Source organism: Cheilinus undulatus, linkage group 10, assembly GCF_018320785.1.
Source record: "Cheilinus undulatus linkage group 10, ASM1832078v1, whole genome shotgun sequence".
Lineage (NCBI taxonomy): Eukaryota > Metazoa > Chordata > Actinopteri > Labriformes > Labridae > Cheilinus > Cheilinus undulatus.
In genome coordinates this window covers 2,561,383-2,577,663 of record NC_054874.1, presented here as the reverse complement: position 1 = coordinate 2,577,663, position 16,281 = coordinate 2,561,383, and the positions used below count along the sequence as shown (strand labels likewise).

General features: G+C 40.8%; 1 protein-coding gene across 5 annotated transcripts in view; it reads right to left on the bottom strand.

The window, feature by feature from the left end:
- The window catches only part of LOC121516250 (phospholipid-transporting ATPase IA), a 215,726-nt gene that overhangs the window by 65,272 nt on the left and 134,173 nt on the right, over positions 1-16,281 (bottom strand). For all 5 annotated transcript variants that reach the window (XM_041797431.1, XM_041797433.1, XM_041797432.1 and 2 more), the window contains 3 exons: positions 12,660-12,724; positions 2,454-2,626; positions 86-269 (listed from right to left, as the gene is read on the bottom strand). In XM_041797431.1, coding sequence (XP_041653365.1) covers positions 86-269; positions 2,454-2,626; positions 12,660-12,724 — 422 coding nt within the window. The remainder of the gene's footprint in view (positions 1-85; positions 270-2,453; positions 2,627-12,659; positions 12,725-16,281) is intronic.

The following is a 16,281-nucleotide window of genomic DNA, read 5'->3' as shown; positions in this document are numbered from 1 at the left end:
CATGATGCTGGATGGTCTCTGAGACAAATAGGACAGGTGGTCTAATAAATTTGTTAAGCACTGTATATTCTGTGTTTTTGCTTACTTGGGCAATAGAGTAGTCAGAGGAGTTTGCCGCCTGCAGGCCTTCGTTACCGGAGATTCCCACACCAACATGAGCTGTCTGGATCATCCCCACGTCGTTGGCACCGTCACCGATGGCCAGTGTGATCACCTTCACCTGCTTCTTAACCATTTCCACCACCTCAGACTTCTGGAGAGGAGATACTCTGAAAGGCAAGAGCACAAGGGGTAAGTCGCCATCTTCTACCTTTGCTGCTCAATAAGCTGATCTATAACTGTTTATCCAACAGTGAGTCTTACATGATGAATAGCAAAGGAAAAGGAGAGACATAAAGAGCATTATAATGTAGTTAATCTAAGCGCCTGCACTTTACTCAAGAATGTCTTGTCCAGGAAATGATATTTCCCTCTCTCCCAGAATGATTGGGGTGTGCATAAAATAATATTCAGTCAAAGAAAGTCTTGAGATCAGCACTTGGAAAAACCCAAAGTTTTTCTTAGGGAGTTCTGAGGTGTGCAGACGGTTGTTCCAAACTGTGAACACCCTAAAAATAAATAGAGTGCTATTGTGCAGGATATTTCTTTGATTACAGGAATAAAGGGAGGGCATTCTTTTAGAGACAGCATTAAATCTTCAATAGAAGTGACTCTGGCCATATCAGATTTAAAAGTTTAATTTAAAAGGGCTTATTTGATGGTACAAAGCCAGTAGAGATGCATGATATTAAACTTCAGCCAATATCCAACATGCTGAAATTTCCAAATGATGGGTCGACATGATGGCTGATAAAACTGTGCATCCTGAGAGGCCAGTGAGAGATTGTGTTGGAGCACAGGATGGTCAGATTGAGGATAATCCCTCCAAGTCTTCACAGCTACACCACATTACACTGTTTGAGTCTGGATGTTTAGTCCTGAGAATGAACCAGCCTCTGCCTCAGTATGCAGGTTTGAAGTGTAATGGGAGGTAGTCTTTCTGGAAGAACCTGCTGAGTTTTTCACATACCCAAGACATGTCAGGTCCACTTAGTGTATCCACACATCTCTAGGGCTTCCCTAAAGAAAGTGTTCCTTCTCCTTGCCTTCTGTCTTTGCAGGTATCTTCTCAGCCCTATGATGAAAAGTTCTGATCTTGTTCTTTCGGACACTACACAGAGTTCATGACCATAGGTGAAGGTTGGCACATAGATTGAACTTTAAATCGAAAGCCTCAGCTCGCTCTTCACCACAACGGTACGGTACAGCGCCTGCAAAAGCTTATTTTTAACTTTCAGGGTGTTTATATGCAACTCCTGTGTTCTAAGGCCCTCCTTTCCTCCAGAGTCCATCATGGATGACCTGCACAGGAGCTTCCAGCGAGTGTTTCAGGTTTTGAGGGAGTCTGCAGAGGTGATGTCATAAACTGCATGTCTGCCCTAAGCACTGGTACTGTTAATGTTTATGTTCTCCATGCTCTAAGAGGCCACATTCATCTCCTGGAGTATCTCATTGCCAGCAGAGTGTGCACACGGTAAAAGCAGGTAGAAATGGAGGGAAAAATAAATAAAAGTTTAGACGTAACGCACTGAGTCATGAGGTCTGCTGTTGTTCTGAAAACTCGGTGCTGACTGGAGGACCCAGACTCCGTCATGGTTGTTTGACTGCTTAAGTACTTCTTATTATTTATGTGGCCAGGGCAGGTCAACAGTGGACCTGCGGAACGTTCAGAGTTGCCATTTAAATTTATAACTACCACACTTTTTAAACTGGGGCCATAAAGATGGCCAATGACCTTAGAGGTAAAGACATAACACTTTAGAGTCAGTCATAAAGATCTGACTTTAAGTTAAATAGTTTTTTTTATGCAAAAATACCCAACATTGCTAAGACATGCTTATAATTTAAGGTAATTTGCTGCTTTGACTAATTTATTTGACTTAGAGAACTTTCATTTTAAGGTTGCTTGGCTTAAACACAACAAATTTAAGACTTGAGTGTGTGCACTACATTTTCTGATGGGTAGTTTAGGCTTTTCTGGACATTTAATGGTCAAAACAATAAAACAATTCTGTTACATTACGGCTCTAATGTCTCTTTGTTTCTCAGTAATAGCAAAGCTAAACAGACTCTTGACTGGGATATTGCAACTTCATAAAGAGAGAGGAACTGGGAATTAAAATATGAGGATTTGTAATATCTCTACATGTCTATCTGGGCAGTTTTTTACTATAAATCCATAAAGATTACTTCAGCTGCTACATTTAACACATAACTTAGTCAAAGTCCTTTCTTAGTCTGGTGTATTTTTAAAGCTGAATCCATTATGGTAAATCAAATCGTTGGATTTTGTTTTCATCTTCTGTGAGATTTACACTCCCAGGTTGACATTATTGTTTCAGGAGTAAATCTACCTGCAGCAGATGACAGCTTTACAGGACAGGGCGAGGTCCAGGAAGTACTGTCGCACTCCAAACGTCAGGGCGTATTTCAGAGTCTTTCCATCAATAATGAGAGCAAAGTCGTTCTCTTTGTAGAGGGCATCTCCCAGCAGTCCACAGTGATGGCTGAGCGTTTCTCTTGTTCTCTGTGGGATGGAACAGATGGCATAGATGTTGGTTTAATCAGTGTAATAACTTTTATTTTAAAAATAAAATGTTTAGCCCAGTTCAGACCAAAGATCTGTGGCACAACAAGACCATTTAAGAATGCTGCTTGCAGCTGTCTGAGCTGAATCAGGCCGTCTGATGATGCTGCCCATCAGTCTGTGAACAGCTGGTGTTTGCACAATGTAAGCAGATGAATGTGAAATGGAAATGTAGTTTTAAAAGACTACAAACATCAGTTCAGAGTAGAATAGTTCATCAGATAAAATCCTAACCCTAATCCTAATTACATTCACCTAATAGTCATTTTACTGAGCTGACCTAAAATGCATCATAATTTAACTGTTTGTCAACTCGTTTAATCCTCCAATTAACTTTTATTTATTCTGCTGATTTCAACACAAATTTCAACATTGGATCAACATTTTTAACTAGCGGGACTTGCTGTAATAATAATACTAATATTTATAATGATAGTAATGATAATAATAATAATAATGATAATAATAATAATAATAATAATAATAATAACAATAATAATCTTCAATTCATGATTGATGAGTCCCTGTCTCTATTTTTTTTTAAGATATATGTTTGGGCTGGACAGAACTGAAAACAGTAATGAGAGTGTTGGGAGAGACATGGGGACATGGTGCCACAGGCTGGACCCCAACCCAGGCTGCCCATGTACACGGGGCACACCTTTAACCACTAGCCCATCTGCACCCCAATGAGTTGCTGTCTTTTAAGCTTCATATTGAGGGACTTTTAAAGAAGTTTTAGGTTTTTATTTCAGGAAAAAAGTCATGTTTTTATTTTGATGCAAAGAAAAGACTTGTTTCTGCCATTATTATGCCTCTGACTGATTATGGTGACATTTTATAGGCACGCTTCTTCTCATTGCCTTAAATCTTTGGATCCTGTACACCACAGGGTGCTGAGGTTTTTAACGAACCACAAGTCCTTAACTCGTGATTATATTCTGTATGATTGAGCTGGTTGGCCTTCTTTGCTCACACGTAGGCTAGTCATTGACATATCTTCTTTTGTACAGCTATTCTAACTCTGCTTCCATCGTTGGGTGATTCTGTTCATGTAAAAAAAACTGGAAGCTCCAGTCTTCACTCTGTGACTCAGTCACAAAATCTACTTCTGCTTTCTGTTCCCACAGTCTGTCTGTAAATGTGTAAAAGGTGTTTGAGGTTCTCCTCCTGTAGCCTGGATCCCTCTACAGGAGACCTTATGCCTTGTGGAGCTCATCTTTTTAAATCTTTTAAAGGTAAACTGAAGGTGCTGGAGGGAGCTGCATCAGGCTGTAGATGTTTTGACTGATAAATTTCTTCTCTTTATCTCTGTGATTGTCTCTGCTTTGTGTGTGTGTGTGTGTGTGTGTGTGTGTGTATTAATTGTGCTGCTGCCCATCTTGACCAGGATACTCTTTTAAGTACGATTTTTGATCTCTGTGAGTTTTCCCTGGTTAAATACATTTAAATAAATTTAATGTTTGGGAGCATTTTCAGCCCTGATGATAGTAAATTATCATGCATCAGATGAAGCCAGTGTTATGAGTGCATGCATGCTACTCCCACCATGCTGGAGCTGGAGCCTTTTCCCCTTTAAGCTACACCAGGGATAAAATAATTTTACATCACAGATCCTGTGTAGCTGTGCAGTAGCAATAAGATAAATATAGATACAGGTATTTACGTGTCCTCCATCCCTAAGCAACAGAAAGCTTTTTAGCTTCTTACCATGATAAGGTTGGTTAAAATAGAGTTATATAAATTTATAAAGGGATCTCCAGAATCAAACATGAGCGGGACACCTCTGTTCTTCTTCTAGCAGCTGCTCTTAATATTTTTGTTTTGTTTCTGTGCTTATTATATTCAGGGCTCTGCTAGGAGGAGATAAAATAGACACGCTCTGAGAATGGATGGTGTTTGCTTCTACAGTATATACAGTTATGATGATGAGTGCTGATGTACGGTCATAAATATGACAGTCATGAGGATTTACTGTCCTGATGTGGACGGCATAAATGGAGAAGTGAGATCATCTTTGCAACCATCATTCAGTCATCTTTACCACAGATGGTGAAGCCATCAGGAAATAAAAACAGGTTTGCAGTATTTGCTGAGGAACAGGTAGTTTTACTATGTGAATAATCAGATTCATAAAAGGAAGGCATACAAATATAGATACTTCTGGACGTAAATAATGTCCTTCACAGGCTATGGTAGAAAGTGGACAGGCACAAAGCAATGATGCTGAGCACTTTATCACACCTAATGCGCCAAGCAGATGCTCAAACAGCTGTAATCATTAAAAATGGTGGACATTAGCCGGAGTGAGAGAGGGAGGGGTCCGGTCTGGCCTGGTGTGGAGGTCAGATGTGTCAGCGCAGTCAGATTGTACCAGGGGGACCGGGAAACGTCCGCTTGGCATAACAAAACTCTGAAACCCCAGCTTAAAGGAAATATTTGGAGAAAGGGGCTTTACGTTTCACAAAGCGAGAGAGGAGAGTGAGAGACATGCACAGAAAGAGATGATGGATTAACAGAAGAGAGAGACTGAGCAAGAGGATACAAGCAGAAAGCAGCTGCATGGACTTAGCCATCCCTGATGGGGTCTGTAAAACAGCATGAGGCTGTGAGCACTTAGACAGGCTGTGAGAGAGAGAAAAAGTCTTGATATCTCTATGAAAGTGCTCTCAGACTGAATCTAAGTGCATACGTGAGTATTTTCACTCTAAGCCTGTTTACTAAATGCATGGGAAAGAATTCCCTCCGTTTGAGGCACGATCTATTCATCACATGGTGCGATAAGAGAAGTTTACCATTTCCTCAAGTAGGCAGGCCATTTCCCCCCTAATTTCCACAGAGGAATTTAAGCACTAATGCTGTATGTCTCCTCCTAAAGCCTCTTTGTTATGGCTATAATGACCAGTCCAGCCTATGTGACCAGCTAGTGTTTGGTTTTGGAACGGGTATGCAGTGACCATTCAGAAATCCACGAGAGCTTCCCATAAAGACTGAGCTCCATTGTTGGTACAGGCCTTGACTGATATAGGCAACAGGATGTGACAGTCATGATGTGGAATCTGGGCATTTGCATGAATATAATGGTAGCATCAGTCTTAAACTTTAAATACTTCATCTTTAGAAGTTTGGAGGCACACTTTTCTGATGCGACTCACAACTGAGCAACACAGTGTTTTCTATTGGTGACATTTTCTGACTGATTTTTCACTTAATTTAAATGTTTTCACTGAGGCTGCACAGATACATCAGTCTAACATCAGTCCTGTTGACATGATGACAGACACTGGCCATCTGCAAATAAGGTGGCATAAACAGATCTCAGTAGCAGATCTGCAGCTGATTTAGAGGAAGTGACTTGTTGGACAAACTCTGAATGGTTTTCATGATCAAACCTGAGAGAAAATGTTGGCGTTTTGGGATAATTAATTAAATAAAACATCACCAATGGTATCAGCCATCAGATAGAGCACGATTGTATGTAAATATTGGTATCAGTAACGGTCCTGGTTTTAAAGTCGGTGCAGCTCCATCTTTCACCATAGTGTCCGTAGTGTACAAAAATTTTGAAATTTAACAGAACAGATTTCCATGTTTCCTCAGTCCATGTGAACAGGGTCCAGAGAAGACGGTGGTGTTTCTGGATCCTGTTCACATATGGCTTCTTCTCTCCATGATCCAGCTTTAACTGTCATTGGTGGATGGCACGGCCAACTGTGTTGACAGACAATGATTTCTGGAATGGTCCTGAGCCCATGCAGTGATTTCAGTAGAGAGTCATGCCTGTTTGTAATGCAGTGGCCCCTGAGGGCCCCTTCAGCCTTGTCCCTTGCTCACAGAGATGTCTCCAGATTCTCTGAATCTTTTCATGATACCATAGGCCAGGGCTAGTCAATTACAAACTAGAAAAGCACTCGGAAAGCGCAGACTTCCACCATTGGCCCTATCTCCCAATAGTAAAGAATCCTTTAAAAAAATTCCTGGATCCACATGGTGATCTGGATCACTCCCAAAACCTAATCAGTTCTTCCTTATGCCATTTCTGACATTTCATGAAAATTTCATCAAAATCCATTCATAACTTTTTGAGTTATGTTGCTAACAAACGTAAACAAACAGACTAACTAATAAACTAACAAACCCTACCGATCACATAACCACTTTGGCGGAGGTAATTAAACTGGGCCAAATTCTAAAATCAAGAAATGTAGCCAGGCCAGACATGTTTGGTGCCCAGTAAGTAGCTAGTAATGTCAAAAAGTGTATAAAAACACACAACAGAGCTGTATTTGAACATAACCTGAGGTAGTAGAAATGTTTTTTCACTTGAATTAAAAAAAAAAAAAAAGAATTAAATAATAAAATTAAATTCTGTAAATAATCACTCTGGTCACATCTTACACAGGCATATCTTAAAGTGCATAGAGACTAAATTTGCACCGTTGTAGCTCCAGTTGAAAAGGACTTTTTTTATACTCGGTATCTTGGGACTACTTCTGTAAGCATCGCCAGCCAAGGAGTGTTGCATTTATAGTCTAAAATACTGTGGGAATTTATGAAAACTGGCACAAGTTGCCATCTGCATTTCTGGCATGACCACAGACTGGGCCACTTGGGGGTTGGTTCTGGGCCACACATGGCCCCCAGGCCACTGATTGAACAGGCCTGCTATAGACTGTAGATGGTGGGAGATTCAATTCTTTGCAATTTTATGTCAAGGCGATTGAGCCTTTTCTGTGATGGCTCCTAAATTGTGGACTGAGCTATCTCTTGAATCAGAATGATCCCCGCCTTATAATTTTCAATTTGCATCTTAAAACGTATTTTTATTCCTTGGCTTGAAACTCAGCATGAGAATTGTGTCATCTTCTGTGTGTCTTTTATTTTCTTGTACTTGCTTTGTATTACTTTGTAACTTAGTTACTTTAAAATTTTTATTTACTTTATGAGGTTTTTATGTCCACTGTAGTTTGCATGTTTTTATTTAAGTGTTTTAGTCACTGTGCAGCTATCATAACCTTGCAAAGCAGATGGATTCGCCTGTTTCCGTGTTTCTCACTGGCGAATCCATCTTGCAAAGCTCTCGTCTGAACTGTCTGGGCCCGGTCAGAAAGTGACTGGACCAATCAGCGACGAGGGGCAGTACGTTTGGCCGTGGCGGAGTTGTGATGTAAGCAAGCAGCAACAAGAGGCCGGTGCAATTATGGAGGAAGAGATTAGCATGGATGCTGCTAAAGTGCCAGTTTTATCAGAACTTGACGACATTTCTTTGTTAAAAGAAGAACAAAGAACAGCAGTGAGTTCTTTTCTTTCCAAAAACGACAGAAGTCGTGTACTGATATGTCTACAGTTGCCATGGCTTGCGTTATGCAGTTTTCTATGGAGTTTACTCCTCGGTAGCAGTTATGTCACATGTTCTGTTGCTCTGATTGGCCCGTAAAGATGTGACAGACAGAACATTCATCCAATCACCCTCCAAGTTTTTTTCAAAGGCTCTGCCCTTTCCCAAACTCTATGGAAGATCGTCCAGATGTGTGAAACACATCCATCCAGCATACCAGGTTACAGCAATTTTGTAAACATAATGTTTTTAAAATGTGCAAAAAAGTGGATTGGATTGATTATTTTTCTAAAATTGTTTCCCATTTCTTAGATGCAGGTTTTCCCAGATTGAAGAACCTCTGCCCATCTTTACTTCTGAGAGACTCTGCCTCTCTAAAATGCTCCTTTTATACCCAATCATGTGACCTGTTGCCATTTAACCTACTGAGTTGCAAAATGCTCCTCTCATCGTTTTTCATTAGTGCTACTCACTTTTTTGAGATGTGTTGCTGCCATCAAATTCAAAATGAGCAAATATTTATTAATGAAACTGTAAAATGTCTGTTTCAACATCTGATACGGTGTTTATTTTCTATTGTGAATAAAATATGTGTTTATGAGATTTTACAATCTTTGTATGCTGTTTTTATTTACATTTTACACAGTGCCCTAACTTTTTCGTTTTTTGAGTTTGTATGTAAAGCTACTGCCTGGTCACATGGTTCCGTCTGACTGTAGCTGTTAGCTGCACATGTGCATTAGCGACACAGAAGCTCCTGGGGCACAGAAACGAGATGCTTTTGGATGAATTACTAACTATCTGCCAGTAGGTGGCAGCAGAGATATCTGCTCCATTCATTAAAATGTACAGAGTAAGCCATGCAGGGTCGAGAGAAATCCTGGGCTTTCTGAGAAATCACGCCTGTGTACGTTGTTAGATCAATGCTAGGAGGACAGTTAGCAAAATGCAGAAAGAAAACTAAGTTGAGTTTTTAAGAATAGTTGCACAGATTTAGATGGGTTTAACTGGTTTCAGGCACTTTTTAGACAAAGATTAGATGATGTACCTTATAAAATCAGGATTCTGTTATAGCCCCCCTAAAGAAAAATGCACTAGCCACCCCATGTTTCCATTTACCTTCTTCATAAAGATTCATACATGAGTGCTTGATAACATTTGTTTGCCCACTAAATGATTAAACACTCTGACTTGAAGACAGAGCTTTTCCAGATGACCTAGTCCCACCTCAGAGAAGATTTAGTACATGGGATGTCCAAAACTTGGTCCTCTCTTTGATAGTCCTTTCTAAACAAAGCGACAAGTAAGGACATGCTCCAATTACTCTCTTTCACAGCACAAGAGCTCTCAGAATCACCCGCCCAGCTGCCGGGTCCTCTGTTCACTGTGCCTCCTCAGTCTTGGTGGAGAGGTTTGCGTTTTAACAAACTGCCTTATGTAAGCATCTGCTCAACCACAGGAGAATCAGAGCTGACATTTCAAAGCACCGACTGCTTTGCTTTTCGAATGCACCGACCCCAAATTTCTACCTCAGCTCCATTCATCATGCTTAACGACTGGCTGACAGAGTGAAGGCCGTCCGTCATCGCCTCACAACACCCACACACTGCTCTCTCCTCCTTCTTCTGCTACCTCTCACCATGCTCCCGTCTTTCCACACAAACTGAACCCTGTTGAGTTTCTCGTCTGTCTGCGGCTCCTTCTGCTCCTGGTGGAAATGCGAGGACTTGCCCTTTTCAATCTCAGAAACAACAGACAAGGCTCTCCTGCCGGGGGGTCAACAGACTTCTCTGCTGGGGGCCTTAAAGATGTCAGAGGCCGGTCTGGGTTTCTGGAGGTAGCTTGTGGAAGACTTCCTGAGGTCCTATCCTTTTCAAGTCTGGAGACTTATTATGGATTGGGTGATGAGATTGGGGGTTTACCAGATTACAGGACATCCTCATGATGTAATAGTTTTACCGTCAGCATGTGAAAATGCTATTAGCTGCTAATAATGGATGTTCAGTGTGTGCAGCGTGAAAGCTCCACAACTTACATTTCACTGTGGATCCCTGTAATTATTAGGACGGCAAATGTATCAACTTTAATTCCCTCAGACTGTTTTTAGTTTCTTGCCTTGCATCGTAAGATAGAAAAATGTAAAAAAAATATATGCTATAGTGGACAATAAAAATAACGAGAGCCCTGCACAGGACTCTTTCCCTAATCCCACTCCTGCCTGCTCCTGCTGGATTTCTGACCATTACCACCCCTCCTGCAGTCCTGCTGTCCAATCCTGCCTGCATTCTGCACAGATTCTAACACTGCATGTTGAATATTCAGAATAACAGACAGCATGTTTAATTTACTTAAGCGTTCAGCGTTATTCAACCCTGCTTAACCAAAAGAGCCAAGTTGTTGAAAAACACCTTCGCAAAAGCCACAATCTAAGAAATGAAAAGTGGCAAACATGGGTTAAAGTGGCATTAAAAATAAGTTAAAGGGGGCAAAATGGTCAAAAAGCGTGTTTTTTGTTTGCATGGATAATCTGTCACGAGCTGCACTGTCTTGCACCTAGTGGATTAAAAGATTTAAAGGGGACATATTTTACCCCTTCAAGACAAGTTTACATCAGCCTCAGAGGTCCCCAGAACATGCCTGTGACGTTTGTCGCTGAGAAAAACACCCCAGTATAGGATTTTTGTACGTCTGAAACTCCTCTGTTTCAGCCCTGCTAAGAATGAGCTGTTTCTGTTTCTGTGGCTTTAAATGTAAATGAGCTGTCTGACTCCATCCCTGATTCCACCCCTCTTAGGAAATGGATGTGGCTTAACGGATAGGATTCAGCTGCCAGCTGAGAGGAGGATCAGGAGAGGAGGGTGTAACTTTCTTCCAAGTGGGGAGGGCTAACTCCCCACATGACATCATCAGGGGAAAATCTGAAAATAGCTTGTTTAAGCACACATTTTCTGAAATGTGGAGAAAGAGAGGGGGGAGGGAATGTATTTTTCTGATTCTTGGGGGATTGTGGACAGGCTGGGGGCACGTTTTTGTCAGAAAAGCCTGAAAAAGTGAATTTTGCATAATATGTCCCCTTTAACAAAAAGTTGATTAATGCTAATAAACTGCAGAATTACTGGCCAGCCTTAGTAGAGAGAAATGAAAACTACCTTAACTAGACTATATCCAGCTAAAATATTGATTGATTTGACAAAATACATTTATTATTCATTTGTACAGATAGTCAGCCGTACACTAAAGCTGTAAAGGATGCCTAGGCAAAAAGCAATCATTTTTATTTTCAATATTTCATTTTTATCTAATAATTAGGTACCGATAAATTATCGACCGATATTGCATATATTTTACATATTTTTGTTATCCCGAAAATAAAATATTAACCAATAAAATCCACCGATAATAAAGGCGTTTGTGTTCTTTCTCATGACACTACACATTCTGAAACAGCAGGTGGCACCACAGTACACGGCCCGCTGTTAAGCACCAGAGAAGAAGAGGAAGCAGCCCTTGTGCTACAATGCTAACAACACGGTGGCGTTATTCAGTATTTACTGGGAGGATAACACGACCGTGTGTGTAGAATTTGCCCTGCAAAGGTCCCAAAGAGTAGAAAGAAGTCCTCGATGGATCTTATAAGTCACTTAAGAGTCATCATCCTAACGACGTTAAAACGAAGCGGCAGCAGCCACTAGCCTCAGCCGCGGGCACTGGGACCGAGTCAACGGCTAATACCAGGCAGAGCGCTGATCGTAAGCAGGCATTGAAAACTGCAGAAAGTTTGCCAGAGCCAAAAGACGCAACGTTATAATAACAAAATCAGTCTGACAGTCTCCTGATCCATCGCAACTTTCATAGACGTATACCTGCCTGCTCTGTTTGACGTGGTTTCATTCAGTCTGAACCACGTAACTGAAGTTTAGCCACAGGCCCCGGTGGACTTTACATTCTTAATCTATCTCTGATATGACTTATTTCACTGCATATTTTTAATCTTTATGTAAAACATCAGCTTGCTTTAATTCTGGCTTAAGCAGCAAAAAAAAAAAAAAAAACAGACCCCCAAATATCTCCATTTGTTAAGCATAACAGCCTGTTATCATTTGGTTTTATGGGGGAAAACCTTCTGTCTTGGTACACAAACGTTTAACTAAAAAAAGTTAACAATAATAACAGTTATAAAGTCAGAATACTTCTTTGTTTTATGAAAAACATGAGTGATATTAGTAAGAATTAGTTACAAATATCTTTGCTCACTACACAGTAACCCTTTCTTACCCTCAGATGTGCATAAACATTAAATAAACTTCTTTTGTTAAATCAACAACTGAAAAAAATATATATTGGTTATTATCGGTTATCTGCCATCATGAGTAGGAAATTATCAGTTATCGTTTTGGTTCAAAAAAATACTTATCGTGCATCACTACTAATAATAAATATATTTTTGTAATTCTTGTACTGAGAGGGAAGTTGCATTTGAGCAAATTTAACAACTGACCCAAGAACTAAAAACATGCATTGTAAAACATTTCATAAAGTCACGGGAATGAACTTTAAATGTTCTGGTGAGGTTTTTTTTTTTTTTTTTATCTGTGCAAGGGTTTCGGAGAACTTCTAGGAAAGCAAAATACTCACATCCAGTGTGTCCTCATTGATCACGAGCATGCCCATGTTCTTGGTCAGCAGTTTGCAGGAATGTCCTGCAGTGAAAGAGAAAAACAGGAGATGAAATATCATCTCTTAAAGAGCAAATTTATTACACTTGAAAAGGCTGCATGAAGGTATGCAGGACATGTCAGAACTAAAACAGATTAGCACATCATCAGACTGTAGTCTACTTTTAAAGACTTTATTTAACTTAACGCCTCTGCTTTGGGCCGAAACACTGATTAAACAAATAAAAAAAAGTAAAATCAAACAAAGAAAAGACACTACAGCATGCACCAAAAGAATTGAAGGGACACCAATTAAAATGTTACAGCTCAGAGCCAGCCACATGACTAATGAGTTTGGTTTACAAGGGTTTGTCAGTTTCCTGTTTTAATAGGCAGTTACAACTCTGAGTTACCCAACACGGCCCTCTGGGGAGCGCTCCGCTCGGCTCTTGGCTGGGACAGATGCTCAGGGTCACCAGCAAGGTGGTGGAGGGAGCCTCCCATTGGGGAAAAGAGAAATGTTTCACAAACCCAGACTGAAGCCCTCAGTTTAAAAAGCCTGGCTGTATGAAAAGGCTGCGTGCCATCTGTGGCATAACCACATGAATATTTGTGGCCTTCAACACTTTGCTTCTGTCTGGAGAGAAATTTCAGTTTCTTTAAGGTGGCCACCACAAAGCCCATGTTTTGTGAATACATGGGTGGTATTTCTGAGATAAGAATATTAGCGAAGCTCAAAAATGCACCGTAAGTGTCAGACACAATAGTGCAAACACAGGACACACGCAGAGGGGGGGCCTGCACGAGGAAATGAAAGAGTCAAAACTAAACAGGGTCGGGCTCTGGGTCTGCCAGATTGTTTTCTTAAGTGCAAAGGTGCAAACGTCCAAAAATTTGCCAATGTGAGGAAAAAGTCTCCCCCTCTCAACACATCGTCTCCGCTCCCTTCCCCCCTCGTCGATTCCTGCCACAGCCCTTCCGCTTAATGTGTTTACCTTAAGCTCATTTGACTGCAGCCAAACTGCCTCTTTTTTATTTCACCAGAGAAAGTTGAATTCCTGCTCTTTCTCCGTCTCAGGCGGAACTAAACACTGCTCCCACAGGACGTGAGGAATGTGTAAGAGGGACACTCGAGTCACAGCAGCCTCAAAGGTTGCAGTGGGAGCAACAATTATTGTGAGGATATGTTTGGCAGAGCTGGAGAGAGTTCAAGACTGTCCTACTCAAGTAAATCCACAGTTACATCAATTAAAGTTTACTAAAGTAGAGAGTACTGGTCTATAAATCTACTCAAGTAAAAGTATTGCATTTAGAATTTATCAAACACACTGAGTAGTACTGGGTAGTAATGTGTCATTTTTGATTATACTGGCCAATGCTGTGATTATGATATAGTCCATAACTGGTATCATGAGTCTACCTGCTTAGTTATCAAGGAAAATGCAGAGAATAACGATAGTTTAGAAGCGTCTATTTCTAACTTAAACATACAGATATTAAGTAGTAGGGCTGGGCAATTAATCAAAAATTAGATTAAACCACAATATGGACTGCTGCAAATCATCAAATCGCAGAAGGAGCAATATTTCTGTAACCTGAAATTTGTGTCAAAATGCCAGTTTGTGTCAAAACATTTTTTGCAGCAGAGATGTTATACATTACATATGCAATCATTCAAGTGATTTTTCCATCTCTGTGTGTTTCTGAACATTATATATAGACAAAGCTAAACTACTGCTCAGTTACATTAATACTTCCCTCAAAATTTACTTAATTTAAAGTAAAAATCACTGATATTTAAAATTGATTGTAATTTAAAAAGTACAATCACCCAAAAAGGCTACTCAGTCACAGCAATGTGAGTAAATGTAATGAGATACTTTCCATCCCTGATAATTAGCTATAGTGGGAGTCAGAGTGGATACCACTGACTGAGAGGTGGAGGAAATAGGGATTAGAATAATGCAAAGAAAGGCATCATGGGAGTTCTTGCATGTGTGAAAGGATACTGGGATATTTTTATTGCTTTCATTTTGCTCTGCTTAAGGAAATGAAGCAGCTTCTTGGTGAAACTAACATTTTCATCTTTATAAACCTTCAGTAAAGTGGGCAGTGTTTGCCTCAACAAGCTGAAGAGCAGCCACTTTCCTTTCATTGGATTCTGGCTCTGATTACAGCATTACGTACTTTGAACTCCCTTCAACAAACAGCTCACATCACTGGGAGCATGTCCCAGAGCAAACACTGCTGTTTCCCTGGGCAGCCAGACACACGGTGTCAGAGTACTCACTGTACATGGACCTCAGGAATGACAGCCTTTACATTTCCACCATCCTATTTGAAGAAGAAGTAAGCTCGACTGCATTTATGCCCAGTGTTCTGTGCCAAGAGAGCAATATGGGTGGTTCAGGCCACCGTGAAACATTTAAGTGTGACGGGCTGACTTTGTCATTTCTAGATGGCAACAAGGTGCACCATTTACCCTGAAAACGGGGATCATCTTTCAAAAACAAAGTCAGAAAGCAGAGATTACACAGAGAGACTTGGTCAGTGGACCTGTGAAAGTACTTGAGTGAGCGTGCGTTTCTGCAGAGCTCCCTCACATCTGGGCACAGCGGGCACAAAGGGCTGATTCAGTCAGGCCACAGAGGTAGGTAGAGCCACAAACGGAGGTACTTTCGGATCTGTTTGTCTGGGAACTGTTTAAAAGCTGGACACATTCAAAATAAGGGTTCTCAAATGATTACAAAAATCAGGATTAATCTCATAATTTCTGCAGTTAATCACAATTAATCTTCCCTGCTCAGACTGTGCTGTTCTTTTGGTTGTTTATGATTGCACCATGGCAGACTGTGCAACTAAACTCCCGTCTCCTGGTCCCGTCTTGGCCGACGTCCTGGTCAAACTACAAGTGTGATCCTGACCACTCATCGTATGCTGATGTCACCACTCTCTTTGCAACTGTGTGCAAGTTCAAAGGTCGTAGAGGGGAGGAGAGAGGACAATATGGACTGGCTCTCCTTCAGGTAGAAGTTAAGGTATGCATGTGATAACCTGAAGAAAATAAAATGAAATGTACACAGTGGTGCCCAGGAGTGAGAAAAAGCAGGGACTTTGATAAATGAGGATGCAAAGACCAGGAACAAATGCTCTCCTGTTGGTAGGCGTCAGGATTCATGTTGTCCAACTAGATGACAACGCAAGAAAAAATTCTGACATGCTAGCCTTGTTGAACCTGGTCATGGGGCGTCCTGGACACATTGTTAATTATGGCACGCTACAAGGGTGTTTTTCGGTCCTGAAGGTCATATGTGGGCTGGACGTTTGACGATGAGCACCAGCGTTGCAGTCAGGCTAAATCTGGCTAAATTCTTGTCGTCTTTAAGGAAACTGACTTCCTGTTTGGATGCAGAGCTGCTTTTATTTTGAAAGAAAATAAGGAACTTGAGAGATAACAAATTAACACATAAGGGAACGTGTTATGGATTGAAAAAAAATAAGGGATCAAGAGAAAGGTAAATGTTTGATAACACAAGGTGCAGGTCTGAGTGCACCAGCTAGTCCTACGGCGTAACGTTACATCTTACAAAGCTAGAAGTTTT